This window comes from Stigmatopora nigra, chromosome 11, assembly GCF_051989575.1.
Source record: "Stigmatopora nigra isolate UIUO_SnigA chromosome 11, RoL_Snig_1.1, whole genome shotgun sequence".
NCBI classification, from domain to species: Eukaryota; Metazoa; Chordata; class Actinopteri; order Syngnathiformes; family Syngnathidae; genus Stigmatopora; species Stigmatopora nigra.
The window spans coordinates 9,808,067-9,821,744 of NC_135518.1; the positions used below are offsets into that span (position 1 = coordinate 9,808,067).

Below are 13,678 nucleotides of genomic sequence, written 5' to 3' on the forward strand. Positions count from 1 at the left end.
CAGCCATTTTTTATCATGCCCGCAAGGGAACTAGTTCACTATAGTATTCAGCCTTTTGGTCATCATCGATGGTGAAACGTATCACGTTTTGTGTTGTTCTAATGGAAGCTGTGAAAATGGCACGCCATATGTAATGCACTCACTTGCTGTTGGTCTTGCCAATTCCCAGAAGATAAGTTCATCATGTGCCAATACTTGTTTTCTCTCTTATTCCTTGTCATTTAATTGAGGAGTTTGCATCTTACTGCATTCTTTTGAGTAATGTACTAGTCTGTCTAGTTTTTTATTTAACTCACATCACTCTTGTCCAAAAAAGAACACTTTTAGTATCTACCAAACTTCTTTTTTTTTACATTCCTTGGTAATGTTAAATAAATTAACATGTCCACCCTCTAAAACCGAAAGAAAATGTTAATGCACAGACGCAAGTATGAATTAATTTTTAAATGTCATGTTTAAAAAAATAATGAAATGATTAAGCAAGGAATTAGAAGAAATGAATCATTGAAAATCCACCAGTTATTGATTCAATATTTTTGAATGCTATCAAGGCCATTTTGCATTCATATGACTATCATGCTTTGTATGCTGAGTCTTTCTGCTGTGAAAACAAATGGGCTGCGTCTTTTGTTCACACCTTGTGTAACCTGGGGATAGCAAGCACACTTGCCCCTCGTCATACCTGTGACAACAAACTGCAAAGTGCTCCCTGCGCCCTAATCTAAAATGAACTGTAGAGACCTGCTACTGCAAGTTTTTATTTCCTACTTCCTAAATTAACCTACTCCTGATAGGCCCTTAAAAATGGAATCAAACACTTCGAATAAATGCACAAATGGCTTTCCATTGCTGTATTTTTTATGTCAGCTTGTCTCCTCCCCCAACACATTTACACTAACAACACATTCGGTAATAGAATAATGACAGCCCAATGATCTAGAAATGGCAGTCACATTGAGATTTTAGCATCAACAGATGGTCAGTGGATGCTTTTAAATGAGTAACACCACTGCCTGTTTTTGGAGTTGGCTTAAGCGGCGGAGTACTACAGTACTGTCTCATCATATCTGCCCATATGAATGATGTCACCATGATAGTCGCGGCTCAGGAGGGATCTGAGCTACTCAGTGCTACTCACTGGTCTCAACGGGAACTGTCGTCTGAATTATTCAATACCATACCTCCCCAAATCATGAGGGACCGTTGAAATATAAATTTGATTTTTGTATTTTTTTTTCATTTAAAGTGAAGAAAGTGTATGGATGAAGATACTGGTGGTGGTGCCGGGAAGACGTTCCCAGCTGGTGGAGCCTGGGCGCTCTACTGAGGCAACTTGGCCAGTTTGTCCAACTGATCCACTGGACTTGGCAGTCTTTAGAGGACGTAGCGGATGAGCTGGCTTTCTTGAGTGCCTTTTTTTGTTTTGTGCGACTAGGAATTGAATGCTCATTTTACTCATATGGTCAGAAACATATAGTGACAAATGTATATTTTTTAAAAACATTTTTTAATGTATTTTCTAACTGACTTATCACTAAAACATTGACTTAAAAAGTCAATATAATGGGCAGCTTGCGACAGCAATGATTGTCAATGATTGGGAAAAATTAGATGACTATTTATTTGAATATAGGTTGGTGGTAAACCAAGCCCCTATAAACTGCAGTGTGTATCGATCCATCAGCCTTTGATGACACTGTTGTGTCACTTTTGTATCCAAGTGTTATCGTGCTATCGTCAAATTATCAAGATTTCCGATCTGAAGGAGGCCCACACACATGTTGTTGCTTTGTCTCTTGTGTCCAGCTGTCGTCACAGCTGTCTTCTTCACAAGTAGCTCTGAATGCAAAAAAAAATCTTTTCTTTTCATTCATTAAGCAGGCATTTCTTAATAGTCATCAACAACGACTGTTGTGGAATTGCCATCGTGTCCAAATTTAAAGTAATACAAAAATGTGTCATTTTATCGCTTCTATTTGGACTAAATCATATGCTAATAATTTGGCAATATTACTGAAATGCACCCCCAATGCACCAATGATGAAACACTTGAAACTGTAAGAATGAGTTAAGTCATACATTCGGCCTTCTTGGAGACATGTGCAATGCATGCTGGGTATTGTCCATGTCGTAGCCAGAAGTTCACACGTACAAGGGTGGGAATTCATTGGCTTGTTCCTCCATCTTTCCAATCAAATCATCACCAGTGTTATTGGAACAAAAAGGTGTGGAAGCTAATCCATCCCGAGACTGTCAGGACACAAGTCGAGTTTGTTTTTCGAGTGAATCATGTACCCATTTTTTTTTCTATTCTCAACTTGGAACATAGTAGTTCTCCCAGTAGAATTCTGCACTGATCATTAACCTTTCTTTGGTTTCTTCTGTAGCTTGGTCACATTTCCTCTCTATTTGCTTCCTGGCCCCATATGCCACTTTCCTATTTCCTGCCCGCAGACAGCAGGGAGTAGCTCTATTATCACCTTCCTAGAGCTGTCTTTGAATGTGAGAGGCAATTCCATTCCACTCAGCCATGGGGAGGAGGAGGCGGAGGAGAAGACATCACACATCATAAAGTACACAGAAATTGGTGGATGGCCACTTCTTTATACTTCAACTGGGTTCACTTGGATTTTGACTGAAGGGTTCAATGCAATTGAGCTTTTTTTGCCCGTACAAAATACAGTCCCCAGTCATCATGAGTATGAGATAAAGATTGTTATACAGAGAGGCCACATATTTGAAAAGCGTTTCCGTCAACCTAAATCATTCGGAAATTTTGTAATGGAGCACTGCTTTGAAAAATAGTTGTACTCCAAAATAAGAGAAAAGAGAGTGCGTGTTCTTATTGCCGACCTACTTCGTCCTTTGAAATATTTACAATGCAAAAGCAGCTATATTACACTACTGTGAAGCTGTGCTAAACATGTTGCGGATGTCTCTAATGCTTCCATTCTCAAGTGTGCTTTCTCCATTTTGCGGCATTTGACTCCAAAGCTGTGTTTTTTTTTAGGGCTTTCCCATTGGTTTTATCCTCTCATCGCTTTTATCGACGTCTTGTTCTTCGGGAGCACTCGGGCGGTCGACAATATTGCCGTGGCATAAATTAAACATGCGTCATGTGAAGTGATAATCTGCAGGCCTCTCTATTTTCACGCTGCATTCCCAATGAGCTGCAGCTTGGCCTGGTGTTGTTGCCTGTGATTTTAATGACTATTATTCTTGTAACGAGACAGCCGCCTGCCTGCTCCTGCTCGCCTTTCAATATTTTCCTCATTTTTCATTATTTTTTAATTTTTTTATGTACCAGTTATTTTAAGAACAGGGTGCTTTTTCGTGGCTATGATGAAGATAAATCAGCTAGTTATCCAAGATGCAATATTTGGGAATGAATGTCACTATATGATACTCCTTTTCATGATAATATGACAGCAGTACCTTCTCAAAACACTTGATAAAGATCCCGTCCAATTTGGCTAGGAGTAATTTTAATATATATCTTACAAAATAACACAAACAATACTACTGTGAATACTCTATATGTGCGTGTGACACATGGTTACGTGGCACAGTGTTTACAGAGGTAGATTTGGGACCATTTGGGATTTTCTGCTATCAGAGAGTTGATTTTTTTGTAAAACATATTTTACTTGTTGATGACATATTGTATAAATCACGTTCATACGGATATGCATTCATATTGCAGAGGTGTTAATTAGATGCCTGATTTTTATCCACATTCTAATGAGCCAGGTTTCAATTGAGAGAAAAAAACCTCGGAATTGGAGTGTTCAGTGCATGGAAAGAAAATTAGATAAGCATCACTCACATATGAATAACAAAAATAGAATTGACCTGCAGTGGGAATTAACATAGCCTTAGATGCAGATTCTTCTTTTTTTCTGAATCTTCTATCTTCTCGGTGATGTACCTGTGCTCAAGATAAAAAACAAAGAATTAAAACAAAGCAATAGTGTGCGATCGATGTGGATGTAGGCTAACAAAACCTTTATCACTTGACTTATCGAAACATAAAACAATTGTCCATAAAGATGAAACTACCTTCAAATAAGAAAATCAATGCAAAAGTTCCTATTGTTTGTCACTTTGAGCAATGCAATTGCATGGAAAACCTCAGAGAAATGCCAAAGCAAGTAAGTGCACACACTTGATGGCATGGCTACTCTTAAAATGCAACTGATGTCACTGATAAATAATTTCCAGGTTACAAAGCTCAGCCCCCACAATCACGCCGATCCGCCGATATTCATTTGGCATAAGTCAGTTTCATTCTGGTGCGCTTTTCATCAGAAATGGCCTGAAAAGACGACTCGGCTTGAATTTTTCATGCCGAGGGCTTACTGGGGACAGTGGTCGTGTTCTTCATTCGCAGACGTCTGACGGCGCATGGCAGCAGAAATAACAAAATGGTCACAAACCCCAGCCGCACTCCCCGGGTCACACAACCCCCGTTAATTTTTAAAGTAGACGGCAACAATCCTGACACTTGATAAAAGGTCAGGAGATGGCGATAAAAAGACGTTTTTAAGGCACATTGGGCCTTCATTTGAACTGTGTGATTTTGCTATTGTCCTTTTTGATTTATTTATTTACTTTTTTAAATTCACAGTCTGCAAATCAGTCTTGGCTTTAAGATGGTTGACACGCATTGCAGTCTTTCACGCGTGTTACTTTGCTATAGTTGGTGTGAGACAAAATTCACACAGGTCTCAGTCTGTGCCTGTTAATGGGAATCACCGGATAGAGACGCTACTATAATATCGCTAATCGAAGTCAGGTCAGGCCACATTCATATGGACAACAAGTATTAACCAAACTAAAAGGCCAAATATATCATTTTAGTAATATGATCTAATGTTCTTCTGGGGAGCACCACAACAGTTTTAGGGATATTCTAATCTCGTTTTTCACTTTTCATCACCCTAGATAGTTTTTTTTTCTTTACAAAACATTTATTCTTAATATTTTCCTACAACATTAACACATCACTGCTCAAAAGCATGCACCAATTTCTAATTGTATTAGCTAAAAAAAATGATTGCAGTTACATCTTCTGCAATAGAACAAAAAGCATAAGCAAATTAAGCAGCGGAATACATGTCTGGCACTCATTTACCTTAACAGCTGACCAGCTCCTTCTACACCTATGCGTATAGTTTTTATAAATTTTTTTCTGATGTGCAATAACGGAGAAAACGTACATAGGCAACACATTTGATCAATGCTGGTACCTTTTTAGCCTATTAAATGTGTGTATCCCAGACTGCTTGCCCTTTCTTGTCATATCATTATTACTCATTATCACATCCACCTGTGCTTGAGTCTATCTATTTACACGGTTGAGGCTAAAACTGTTGTCCCACGTTGTTATTTTATTTTCCCTCATTCGAGGGCTAAGCATTTTTCCCTAGAGTGACAATATTCTCATAGCGAATTATAATAACTTTGTCAATTATTAATGACAAATAATAGTACTGTCAAAGTTAAACTTTTAAGTCTGACAGCCTTGATATAATGCAGTACTCTAAATAAGTAAAAGCTTAGTGGGCCTTGCATTGCCCACACTTGGCCTAGTAATGCTTTCAATACACATGAACGCATCCTTCAGTGCAGGTTCAAATGTTGTTGTTTTTCTGCACACTTGAATTGCCACTGAACACCCGAATCACCTGCTCTGAGGTTAATTTGCCAGGAGCTTTGTGGTAAAGCACTGACGGCATTGGTTAGAGTCCTTGAAGTAAAGGAGTATAATGAGCAGGTGTAGGAGGCCGCTGGCGCGTACGGACGCGTGCCGCCGCGTGTCCAGGGAGGACAGCTAATGAGACTTAAAAAGCCACAACTGTCCACTCCGCCCCCTTGCAAGCTTCCAGCTGTCCTTTCTCTCAGCCTGATTCCCTTTAACACACATGGGCCACTTGTATTAGCATACCACCAAGCCTCATGCTTTATGTGTCCAACTATACTTCACCAAAATCTTCAAAAGCATCAGATAATGTGGTCAAATCAAAGTTCGGAAAGAAAAAAGGGAATGTGTCTTCCCTATCACTTTGATTTATTGACGGAAATTGCAACGTGACATGTGGCAAACAACATATAAATAACTTAAGGACCATCTTAAATGCATTCCCATGAAATTTTCAGTGCCACTGTAATATAAGCCACTACCTGTCATGAATTCCAAATAACCTTGGCTCTATCCTCTTAGTCCAGGCCCACTGTGCCTCATTCCTTATTACTGGCCTGACAAGGAAATGTTTACCCATCCGACAAGTGACATGCCATTCCGTAGTCGCAAAAAAAAAAAAAAAAAAAAAAGGAAGAAGCAATTTCACCTGACTGGAGTAGCACGCCGTGTGTCGCCCTCACTGTATCCTTGCGGGCAATAATTTTGTTGTCATTTTGTGTGCTATGATCATATCATTGAAGTGACAGTAGTGGGCATTAGGTAAAGTCCCTAAGCTGGTGCTCACTTTCAGCCCTTTTTCTCCCCTTGTCATTCACATTGATTAGATTAGACCCAGGTGGCCCAATCATTCTTTGCCACAACAGAAGTCGGAACAATTTTTAAAAAAATGCTGCACTCATAATGTAAAAAATAAGAGGCCAATTTTGGGTTGGAAGAAATCCTATGCTGTAGAAATACTTTTGTTTTTAACTATCCTTAATGTCTAAATCGTCTAATGCAAGAACATGTTTGTTCTGAAAGTGTCAGCACTGCAACCAAATATATTTCAAAGCCAATCTGCAGTACATATTTGACTGTTTAATAATTCCTTAATATATATTTGTCTCTAGGGTGAATTGAATTAGATGAGGTTAGTGGGTTTAAAATTGAGTTATCCTGCAGGGGGTTTAGAAACAAACAAACCAAAAAAATCAAGCCTCTTTTGTTGATTAAAGATCAGAGATGTAAGTACACGTTAATCCTATAATTAAGCGATCTGAGAGTAACCTCCTCTTATGCTCGGGTCCAGACAAGCCTGTGCTTGTACCTTTCACACCAACAGATTACTGGACCCTTCAACCTTACAATATAATGACCTCTCGTTAGAGTTACATCACCTTCATTAAAGACACAGGCATGTACACTACTATATAGCCACTAATCTTCTTCTTGTGTGTGACCGATTTCCAATTTCTGTTATTTTTTTAGGAGTTAACACGGCAAGGAGGCAAGTGTCTTTCCAGTCTATACTTTTTTTCCGCACTTAACTTCACAATATCTTAATTTAATACATTTAAGCTTAAAAAAAGAGTACAATAGTGTACAAAATTGCATTTTTTTCTTAACAAAAAAAAGACAACAGTAAATCAGTGTGAGATTAGTTTGAAGTCACCAAGTCACAGTGCACAGGGAGCAGCTGCAGTCACGAGTGCACAGTGCACACCTTGCTCTCTGGCCTAATAAGCTTATTACCAAGGTAACACATGCTGCTGTTTGGAGGTGGTCTGGGGCATCTATACCAGAGGGGGAAATGATCTCCAACTGACAGGAAGACACTTTTATTAAGGATTTCGGTGGTTTGTTCGGGAAACTTTCTCATTTCGGTTGTATTGATTTTAGCTATTGATGATTAAGAGTTGGTAGTATTCCATACAACAACACATAATTGCAGGGTTAATTTAACTTTGAATGCTCCCAAAGCCCATTTTTGTTATGCTTTTATAGCCAATTTGCAAATGGAATTTATTATAACATCTAACTGGGGAATGCGGTACGTCATTTTTACGGGATTTACACATACCTCTCAAACTTTTGTTATAAAATCAAAGCATTTTCACCTGCTTTGAACGCGTTGAACTCACTTGGTTGCACATTGCATTATTTTGCAGGGGTCCCGAATGAAATGTCCAGGGAGAGTCCACTCAGACAAAATCAAGGTGCTTATTTTTTCTTTCAAATATTCCACAGTCCCCTCCTCCTATGTGGACTATTTCCCTCAGCTTCATGTGACATGTCCCTGATATCGGTGCACTAGCTTCTAACTTCACCATGTATTAAATATTAAGGAGCTCTGGGACTCATAAACACATCTTCAGTGGGACACTGTGATTTCACGCTATATCACAAACATTTTAAGGCATCTGATGCACTAACCTGTCATGGACTGTCTGTCATTTATGTGAATAATAAATACCTTCATGTCCTCTGCGGACATACTTTGGCACTCATGGTGCATAAATAGGTAAATAACGCGGGTAAAATAGCCTAAACACTGAAATAAACAAGTTGGGATGCTAGGTGCTTATTTTCATAAACCCCATATCCTCATCAAATAGTTGCTTTTCTTTCAATTAAGAGGTATCTGATTAGATTTCAAATAAATTTGGCCAATCAGCATTGCTTTATTTTATTGTATGCTGATGTCAATTGCCTCTAATCATTTTCAATTTCCCCATTGGGTGACGTGTATGCAAATACTCCCCAGAATGTATTGCGAGGCTGTAGTGATATATAGGGTGAGCTATGCAAGTGCGCACCTCGAGTGCTGACCCGTCCGGGAAGCGCGTGCACGCAATCAGTGCGCCTCATGGCTGCGATGAAACGGACGCGCAGAGTCTGCCCATAATCTCCAAGAGCGAGGAGAGAAGTTCACCCGTAAAAAAAAAGCCCCGGGGAGATGACGAATCAGTCGGAGGCAGACACTTTTCCCGACCCCAAGGACGCGCACGCGGGCAAACTCTCCCCTCCCGGTGGCGGTGTTGGTGCACACGGAGACGCCGACGCCCGTCACGGTCACACCCTCCATGGAGCAGGAGCGGGTGACAACTTCTTTCCGTCCACGCAGCCTCCTTCGTCCGCCTCCGCAGGAGCCATGTTCCCATACCCGAGCCAGCACGGAGCTGCGGCTGCCGCTGCAGCACACGCCGCCTTCTCCATCGGCAGCCCCGGCCGGTACGTTGCCCATCACCCGGTGCTGGCCAACGGAGCCTACAACGGCCTGCTGAGCAACTCATCCGCCCAGGGCTACCCACCGCCTACCCCCGGCTACCCGTACGCGCAACAGTATGGAAGTGCGTATCAGGGAGGTGCTTTTTACCAGTTCTCCCCGGCCCAGGCTGCCGGGCTGGTGACGGGTAAGGCGCAGGTGTATCTGTGCAACAGGGCCCTGTGGCTTAAATTCCACAGGCACCAGACGGAGATGATCATCACCAAGCAGGGACGGTGAGGAAAACTTCGTTATTTTATGTGAAATTTCATGGCTGGCAAAAAAAATAAAAAATTACCCTACAATTTTCAAAAATTTAAAAGGATGACTTTTCCTCCTCCCTATAGGAGAATGTTCCCGTTTTTAAGCTTCAACATTTCAGGCCTGGACCCAACTGCTCACTACAACATTTTTGTGGATGTTGTTCTGGCTGATCCAAATCACTGGAGGTTCCAGGGAGGCAAGTGGGTGCCCTGTGGAAAAGCTGATACTAATGTCGTAGGTAATGGCAAAAAAAATGGGTTGAATTGTTGAAATCAGGACAATAATACATTTGTATAGTGATGAAAACTAAAATGTTTATTGTAAATCTAAATTTCTGGGGTGAATTTTCTCCAAGATAAACGTAATAATAATGAGTGTACCTTTTTACTTCAAAAAAATTCAATTGAAGCCTATATATTTTCGTTTGACAAATTTAACAACAGAAGTGCTTGAAATATCCCAATTGCTCAATATAAATAAACACACTGCTAGGTTATTTTCAATTTTGTATTTTCCAAACAGCATTCATGTTATTTTTCTCACTGCTCAGTTCCAATTCAAAAGTAGAATTTCAAATGTGTTTATTATGTATTAGAATTATTATTGTGATTGGGGTGGTAATTTTACCTGAACAAATTTTATGGTATCATTTTATTTTTTAAATGTACAGCTCTTATATTGGTTCTCTATGATACAAAAAAGAAGACTGCATGCATTAAATAATTGTATTAATTTCCTTCAGGAAATCGAGTCTACATGCATCCAGATTCTCCAAACACGGGTGCGCACTGGATGCGTCAGGAGATCTCTTTTGGCAAATTGAAGCTGACTAACAACAAAGGTGCAACCAACAATACGGCACAGGTAACACATTTACACCTAAATTACAAATTTAGTTAAGTAACATAATTTCTTGTCTAAATTGAATGAACCTCTTGCCCAGATGGTGGTCCTGCAGTCTCTGCACAAGTACCAGCCCAGACTGCACGTGGTGGAAGTAAACGAGGACGGCACGGAGGACAGCAGCCAGCCGGGCAGAGTCCAGACATTCACCTTCACTGAGACTCAGTTCATCGCTGTCACGGCCTATCAGAACACTGACGTAAGAATACTTCACAGCCCCCAAAAAACAGAATAATATTATATGTTATAATTATTCATCGATACAGCATCGTGCTCATTTGGAGCCCAATCTTTCTATTTTACTTTCCCCCTTAACAGATTACTCAACTGAAAATTGACCACAACCCTTTTGCAAAAGGATTTCGGGACAACTATGACACGTAAGTTATGAATCTCATATTATTGATAACAGACAAAATAGACAGGATGCATTTTATAATACCTGCACTTGTTAATGTTAGACCTTAAAACCTTATTTCTTCAAATTCCTATTATATTGTACTCTTGGAGACAAGATACTTTTCTGCAAAATACTTAATCTGTTCATTAAAGACAACCAAAATGGCATGAATGAGTACTTGAAGCTGTTTTTTTAAATGCTGAAATTGATAAGCACCACTCGTTGCTTTAAAATAATAGGTCAAACGAAGACTGTTTTTGAGTAGCTCCTCAAATGCATTGAAAATAGTAGAACTATAATGATTATTGTAATAATTACTTTTAGTGTAGCACCATATGTACTCAATTAAATGGCTATTAAGTGCAGCATTAGAGCAGCTTTAGACACTTGAGCAGGAAATGTTTGAAACGAAATCTTGAGTAATTTGAATATAAAAATGTAGAATCAGAAAACCAAAAAATGGTAGTTTATTCTTCTAATGATTAAACAAAACACCCCCACTGTTATTAATAATATTACTACTATACAATATTGTCTTTTCCCTATAATAAAATGCAATAACTGAACTCTAGCTATAAAATACTACAGCGAAAATACATAGAATTTACAATTACAAATAAAAATACAATTACCAAAAGCCCATTTTATATAATAATACAAAGTTTAAATAACATTTAAATGACCACCACTATTAAAAAAATGCGAATATCTATCATGATCATTACTTAGATCATTTAAGAAATCAGTTAATAGTAGCTATTGAACCAAAAAGGAGCCTTTAAACGAGACTAGATTGCATTGAAAAGGGAGCTGTCCATTTTTCGCATAGTATTTTACTAGCGAGTGGCTGTCATGTCATGCAATTCTTACTTTGTGTGCATGTTTTGGTTTGCAGCGTGTACACAGGCTGTGACATCGATCGCCTGACTCCGTCCCCGGGCGACTCCCCTCGCTCGCAGCTCGTGGCCGGACCCCGATACGCCATGCACAGTCCCTTCCTCCAGGACCAGTTTGTCAGCTCATACGCCAAATCTCGCTTCCACCCCGGCGTGGCGGTTGCGGCGGCTGCTGCTGCAGCTTCTGGCGCCGATCGTGGCGTTCCGCTCGGGAACAGCTTGCAGAGCGACGATCCCTCGGTGGGAAGCCCCCCGCAGCGATGGTTCGTCTCCCCTGCCAACAACCGACTGGACTTCGCCGCTTCGGCGTATGAGGCCGCCGACTTCGCCGGTAACGCCGCCACCCTGCTGTCGTACGCAGCGGCCGGAGTCAAGGCGCTCCCTTTGCCCACGGCAGGATGCTCCAACAGGGGAATCGGCTACTACACTGACCCCTCCGGGTGGGGGGGACGTACTCCACCGCAGTATTGCGGGGGAGTCGGGGCCAAAGGCAACTCCGTGTACCCCTGCTGGCCGTCCAATTCCATCGGGGCGCGGAGCAACTGCCTGGCCGAAGAGGGTGATGCCATCCCGGCTCAGAGGTCACCCGTCGGCTCGGAGGAGGCCAAATCAAAGGACGTGACCTCCGAGTCGAGCTGGATCGAGACGCCGTCGTCCATTAAATCCATCGACTCCAGTGACTCTGGCATCTTCGAAGCCGTCAAAAGGAGGCGGATGTCACCCTCCTCCACCCCGGTGCAGGATGCCATGTCCCCGCTCAAGTCAGACCTGCTAAGAGAAGACAAAAACTGCTCGAAAGACATTGGTTACTACGGATTCTATACTTCCAGCTAAATCGATCATCTAGATGTCTGTCCCTCTGTCTGTCTTTTTCACGTTCTCTGCCTCTGTTCTGTCTCTATCTGACTCTGTCTCTCTCTCTCCTTTTCTTTGGCCTTCTATCTACAAATGCAATTTATTCCACCATTCATATCATCTTTCTCTCATCTTTCTATCCCAACTGACTGTGGGGGATGAACGATGGACTACACCCTTGACTGGTCGCCATGCAACCTTTTTCAACCATTAATATAATGTATAATAAATACTACTCAATTGGGGAAAAAACTCAAAGAGAGAACAAGCCACCATTTAAATTACACCAGGCAAACATCATATTAAATACGTATGTTCTGGTAGGCTTTTATTTATGTGTTTCGTGATACCATTTGGAATTGGTCATTCACAATTATACATATGGTACTTTTCTGGGCAATAAACACTGTACTTTTATTTATTTATTTCTTATTTACATTTCACCATATTTGTACTAAGTTGTGACAGATCACCTGTAGATTAACCTTGACTCACTGTTTACAGTTATACTGCCACTGTAAATAGAATATAATTTATATATACGAATATTGGTGATAGTGATTGGATGTACCTTCCAAATACACTATGTACTGTAGTGTCGAAATGACCAAATTCTCTGTCAAGTAGCCTCAAGTGTTAATGATCTATCTGTATGCTGTATACATTTACTTTATAAACATATGGATGATATGTACATGACATGTTTTTTTGTGTAGCAAAACATCTGTATATTGTACTTGACCCCAAATTTTAGGCTAAGAAATGTCTCTGATATATGCTTCGTATGTTCTTGAAATCCACTTATGTAAGGTATGTGGCGCTTTTTAATTAACTAATTGTTTTTATTTGAGAATATGTCGTTGTAAAAACCAATCTCTGTTGTAACGTCGTAGAATCTGAATAAATAATGTTCAGGTTGAATATATTTATGGGCAATTAAGGTCTGACACTAATAATCCTATACTTTTCTGTAGTATATATTGCTTTTTGCATGAAGAAGCCAATGGAGAGAAGGTTCCAAATCACAACAGTAGAGGGCAACAGATGCCCTTAACAGTTTAGTCGTGGGTCAGACAAATGCATTTATTCAGCAACTGCAAATGCAGAATTCAATCAATCTCTCCCTTTTTTACCTTCTAATTTGAAACTTTTCACATTTTAATTCTCATTTCATCCATTCTTATTACTATTAGGATACAATACCAACAATATGTAGCATAAACAACTCAAGAGCATGAACTTTATGGGAAAAAAACCTGGAATAACATTTTTGAAGCTTTGGATTCAGAAATATCATATGCCTCATGCTGGAAGACTAAATCTAAAGTAAAAAACATTCCAGTGAATGTTGTTTATTTATTTATTTAATCACATCAGAAGTGAATAAATAAAGGGATGAAATAAATGTTGAA

The 13,678-nt window shown here is 40.1% G+C and overlaps 1 protein-coding gene across 1 annotated transcript; it reads left to right on the plus strand.

Moving 5' to 3' along the window:
• The first annotated feature begins 8,485 nt into the window (after positions 1-8,485).
• On the plus strand, positions 8,486-13,563 carry tbr1b (T-box brain transcription factor 1b). The gene is given in 7 exon segments (XM_077727552.1): positions 8,486-8,635; positions 8,637-9,184; positions 9,296-9,450; positions 9,955-10,076; positions 10,156-10,314; positions 10,434-10,495; positions 11,411-13,563. Coding segments are annotated over 7 exon segments (2,031 nt in total). The 3' UTR covers positions 12,246-13,563.
• Positions 13,564-13,678: the final 115 nt, after the last annotated feature.